The sequence below is a fragment of the Mus pahari genome, chromosome 12 (assembly GCF_900095145.1).
Source record: "Mus pahari chromosome 12, PAHARI_EIJ_v1.1, whole genome shotgun sequence".
NCBI classification, from domain to species: domain Eukaryota; kingdom Metazoa; phylum Chordata; class Mammalia; order Rodentia; family Muridae; genus Mus; species Mus pahari.
The window spans coordinates 13,554,540-13,559,773 of record NC_034601.1 but is presented as its reverse complement, the minus strand read 5'-3'; the positions used below and the strand labels follow the sequence as shown (position 1 = coordinate 13,559,773).

The following is a 5,234-nucleotide window of genomic DNA, read 5'->3' as shown; positions in this document are numbered from 1 at the left end:
AAGCCACTCTATGCATGTGGAGTTCAGCCCTCCCCTTCTGTCATGAGGGCTCTGGCAGATCTTCAGGCTCTGTGGCAAGTTCCTTGACACACTGAGTCAGCTCAGCAGCCTCAGGTCCTACTCTTTAGCTAAGAAAGCTGCTGCTCAGAGAAGTTAAGATCCTTGCCTGTACAGGGTGATTTACAGCCACGGGAGCAGGCTACAGGGCGCCTTTGAGAACAGCTGACACGACAAGCAGATGCAAGCCCATTTGGGTTCACTGAGAACAAGTCTTGCAGTCTTTCAAGGACTGATCACCCAATGATGGCAAGCCAAGAAGGCCTGGTGAACTCATTTAAGGTATTACAAAACAAACACAAAAACAAAACAACTCAAAAACTTACAAAGGCAGGTCCTTGCTCTCTGAGTGAGTGCGACCTTGGGGAATCAGACTCCAGCCATCAGTGTGTGCTGCTGCTACAGGTTGATACTCTGGGGGCCACAATCACTGCTGTGTGGCAAGTGGTTCATTTTTTTTTTCCATCTTAGAGCCCACTCACTAGATCTATGTGTCCCTGGTCACTGTCCCCAGTGACTCCCAGATCCAACCAAGGAGGTTTCTGTGCCTACCCCCTTGTAGGTCCCCATCCATCTCTCCTCTTGCACCCCCCCCCAGACATGGTTCTTCTCTGCCCTAACCATGCCAGTTTCTTCACCATGCCCCACCAGGTAAGCGATGCCATGTGGTCTGTTCCCTCACTACTAGACTTTGCTACTACAGCTGCCCCCTGGATGACATCACAACTCTGAATGCTCAGGCTGCCCCTGCTCTTCCATGCTGGGAAACTGAGACCACGCTCACACTACATTTACTGAGAAAGAGGCCTGCTTTCTCTTCCAGATTGTATTAAATTTGGGCTCCAGCCTCCAGAGGCCACCTTCCACCTCCTAGCTAGTTCACCTTTTGCAGGTGTCTGCTCTATGAAAAACAGCCTCATTTTCAGAGCAGTAGGCACACCTCTTGTGGCCCTGGCATCTCTTCAGTAGGCCCTCAACCCCACACCTTGCAGGGCTTCCAAGGTATCTTCTAGAAAAGGGGAGGGGGGTGTAGGATGAGCTGTGCCCCGAATACTTGCAGAACTGGCTCCTTTTCTCCTGTAGGGTTGTGTTCATCATGGCATGTGTCCCCTGATCATGCTAAAGGAAAAGGCACTCCCAAGTCCATAAGCACTTGTGAGACAGGGCACTGGTCTTTGCAGCAGAGTCCTTGCACTAACAGGCCTCGAGGCAGTAGGCCTGGTATACTGGTTGAGTTGGCACCTCTCTCTGCTGGACTTCATGCATTGTAGCCAAAAGGATGGCCCAGACCTCGGGTGAGCACAGTCCAGAGATCTTTCTTCCCACAAACTCTCCACACACACTCAGGGCATCCACCTCATCTCCAGCACCAGGAGCTGAGGTCCATTGCAACCCTATTTTACAGAGATAGAGACAGACCCCGAAAATCTAAGTATTTGCTCAGATCCAGACAGCTGGGGCAGTCTGCCGCCAGAGTATAATGGCAAACATCGTGGCTGTAGGTTACAGAGGCAGACATCCTCCTGAGAGGTCGGCCAGCGGAAATATTGGAGGCCAAGGGTTCCCCAACTCCAGCTCGAAACAGCTTGACCCACCACCGGAGTCCCGTCCCCCCATCAGCCCGTTGGAGGAGGAGAAGGCCTGGTGCGGGCTGACCGCCCTCCCCAGGCACCGCCCCGCCTGCCTCAGCCGCTGCATTCCTGGGGCCGGGGAGGCCCGGGACGAGGCGGCGGCGGCGATGCGAAGCAGATGGCTAGTCAGGCGGGCCCCCCCACCCCCCGCCTCCGAGGCGGGGCTCGCGGCCGGGAGTGGTCTGTGTCGTCTCGACCAGATTTCGGAAACCTCGCGGTCAGCTAGCAGCCCCTTGTCTACTTTGACCCTTCAAAACCCTAGCTGACGTTTCGCACCCCGGGGAGCCATTTGACCCAGGGTGTCCCCCGGGACCCTAGCCTGGAGTCCCCAAACAGCCTCCCCAGCACTGGCAGAGGAGCCCCACCGCGGGTTCCTCGCCTCTGCAGAGATGCGTCGTGGCTCCAACCAGCAGACAGGTCCCTCGGCTTCTGCGCCTACTCAGCGGGCGTCCGCTCTTCACCCTCCACGCAAGCTTCGGGCTCCACTGCTTTCTGGCTGGGCCTGTCCCACACCGGCTTTCCCAGCAAGATCCTCTCAGAGACCCACCTCCGTACACCCAGTGGCCGCCCCCAAGGAGCCAACAGGGGTTCCCACGTCCTCCCCATCGCGCGTCCATCATTGTCCTCAAGCACTCCGGCTTCTGGTCCACTGTGAGCGTAGCCTTGTCCGTGCTCACTTCCACCACCATCTTCCTCCCACCCCGCGCCCGCTCTACCAAGACAAATCTGTCCTTCCAAGTCTCGACTGTCCCAGTGCCCAGCTCGCCCCAGGTTGCTCCTTCGCCCTTCTAACCCCTACTCCAGGCTCAAGCCACTGGCTCCTGAAGCCTTATGCACATGCTGGTCCCTCCGAGTGTCCTCGCTTGGCTTTGGGAGTAGCTCCTTTCTCTTCTTCCCTGACATTTTGGACACCACATAGTACCCCCTCGGGGCTCCCCACAGCACTCCATTACCCCTCAGGTAATTTCTGGTCCAGCCGGTCCTCGGATGCAGCCTAGGGACCCAGGCTAGGCCTGGAACTGAGCCCAAGACTCGAGGCAGGCCCGAGGGGCTCGCGTGACCAGTTTAGGGAGGTCCTAGATGACCCGGGTCGAAATGGGGCGCCGCTACCCCCAACCCGCTTCGGACAGGCCCAGTTCCTACCCGGGCGTGCGGCACACGTTGCGACCTCGCGGGTTCAAGTCCTGGGGTGCCGCGAGACCGGGCAGCAGCCAGAGCAGCAGCAGCAGTCCCAGCCCTCGGGCTCCCTGGCGCCGCGCCGGCCCGGCCCCCCGGGACCCTGCGCCCTCCATGAGGCGCGGGGCAGGCGCGGGTGGGCGCGGGTGCGGCCGCGGCAAGGGCGGCCGGAAGCGGAGTGCGAGGCCGGGCGGGGGGCGGCAGGAGGGGCGCCGGGCCGGGCAGGAAATTCCACATCGGCTCCCTGATCTTGGGCCAGCGCGGCCGGCCAGGCGGCAGCGCCCGCCCCGCGCGCCAGACCCCACCCTCCGGTCGCGCCTCCGCCCCTTCTTTGCTCGGCCCCCGCCCCCACCTGGCCGTGCACGAACTCGGGGGTGAACTTGGTGGAAGCCCGCGAAGCGCCGTGGGAGGAAGGGGCTGCGGGAGCCCGCGAAGGAGTCCTGGTCCGCGCCTTTTCTCCCCCTTGCCAGAAGCCCTGGAGCCGCCAGGCCCGGGAGCAAAGGGGCCCTGGCGAAGGCCCTGGATCACACACTGGCCTTAGGCTGAACCAAGAGCCCCTAGTTGTCCTATGGTGTGCCATCAGCATCTCTTGCAGTATGCAAGATGTAGACAAAGACCTGTGGGGATGAACTGGAGACCTAGGGAAAGGAGCTCTCTGAGGAAAAAGCCTGGAGCAGGAGGTAGCCGTGAAGGTCTTTGATATAACGAGGAGGTAATGACAGGGACGGGGACACTGGAGATGAAAACTGAAACTCAGAAGCCCTAACAAGGGGTAGGAAGGAACTGGGTGCCCAGGGCATGTATTCAGCTTGAGACAGTTATCATCGGCTCCTAAGAGGGAAAAGTTCAGAGAGTGAAATCAAGGCTGAGAATGGAGACCCCCTAATACATAAGGACAACAGGGCCACTAAGTAGATTGCTCTGTCTCTACCAAACCCACTTTTGTTCCCTGAGCACCTCACTCCCTAAACAGCTGTCGAAGTGAGCTTTGTCATGTAAGCAGAACCAGCAAAGTCTTCTGAGTCAGTAAGCTTTCTTTACCAGGAACCTCTGGTCTTAGTATGACATCAGCAAGCCTGTCAAAGGAGCTGCAGGATCGGTGTCCATCCTAGGGACAACTTGGACTTGGCTAAAGATAGCCTTCCCCCCAAGTCTCTACACAAGCTTAAGGATAAGACCCTGGGCCAGAAGGCAGCTTAAGCAGGGGCCCTCAGTTAACCCTTTACTGTTCTCACCAGTAAAGCTCCTCTCTCATCCCTGCCTTGAATCACTGGCTTCACCCAGGCGGAGCAGAACACAGTACTTATGGTCCCACAGCCTGCGTCAGACAGGAGATGGTTGGAGCTGTTTGGGTCCAGAAAAGACAAAGCAGGAGAGACCCTGAGGCAGACTGCTCCAGACTCTGAGCAGGAGTTCACACACACGTTTGTTGGCAGCCAGGTCCCTCCAAGGAGTATGTGCTTCTGACTTGAGGGAAAAGTTAGACAATATCTTCCTGGGCAGCCGGCAGAAGGCAGCTTGAGTATGAGGGACAGGTGGTGTAGACAGGAAGTCTGAAGGGCTGAGTTGGAATCAGAGCAATGGACAGGCCCAAGGCCATAGACCTTAGCAGGCTGGAGGGGGGCGGGGGAGGACCTCAGGCCTCTCCTCAGCCCTCTCAGCCTGGCTAGGCTGGTGGCACAGGGGAGAGGTGGAGTGGGTAAAAGGAACAGTCTTCCCATGTGGTCACAAATGCAAATACTTCTCAGCAACAAGTAAATAAGCCAACCACTTCTGGGAAGCTGAGGGTGAGCACAACCCTGCCCTCAGCAGTGCCCTCCCCAAGGAGGCTCCCAAGGCTGTTAGCAGCAGAGGTTCCTGTAGTTGCATGGTTCAGCTGGGGCTTTGTAAGTACTGACCTGTGGGGGAACCTCAGCTGGGCCGCGTTCCAATGGCATCGGCTTATCCTCTACCCATAGACCAACTCCCATGCTTGATGTCTATGAAGGGCACAACCTAAACGCAACCCGACTTCATGTTCACTACATGAGTTCCCCAGTGTCACCCACACACCCCATTTACCCTCTCCCTAAGCTAGGGTCAACTCTTGCCTGGGACCTGAACATACAAGCTGAACTTTGCAGGTTCGACTCGTGAGACAAGTGTGGGTGGCGACTTTGAATGCTGTCCACTTTTCCTGTTGCTGTGGCAGTTGCTGACAAGAGCAACATAAGGAAACAAGAGTTCAGCTGGCAAAGACAGGAGGAACTTTGTGAGTTAAGAGGCCAGCCTGCCCCAATGGAGGAGCTAGAGAAAGTACCCAAGGAGCTGAAGGGGGCTGCAACCCTGTAGGTGGAACAACAATATGAACTAACCAGTGCCCCCTGAGCT

At 57.6% G+C, this 5,234-nt stretch overlaps 1 protein-coding gene across 1 annotated transcript in view; it reads right to left on the bottom strand.

Moving 5' to 3' along the window:
• Scarf2 (scavenger receptor class F member 2) overlaps nt 1-3,121 on the bottom strand; it is an 11,158-nt gene extending 8,037 nt beyond the window's left edge. Inside the window, exon 1 of the mRNA XM_021209659.1 lies at nt 2,832-3,121. Coding sequence (XP_021065318.1) covers nt 2,832-2,980 — 149 coding nt within the window. The 5' untranslated portion in view covers nt 2,981-3,121. The remainder of the gene's footprint in view (nt 1-2,831) is intronic.
• Nucleotides 3,122-5,234: the final 2,113 nt, after the last annotated feature.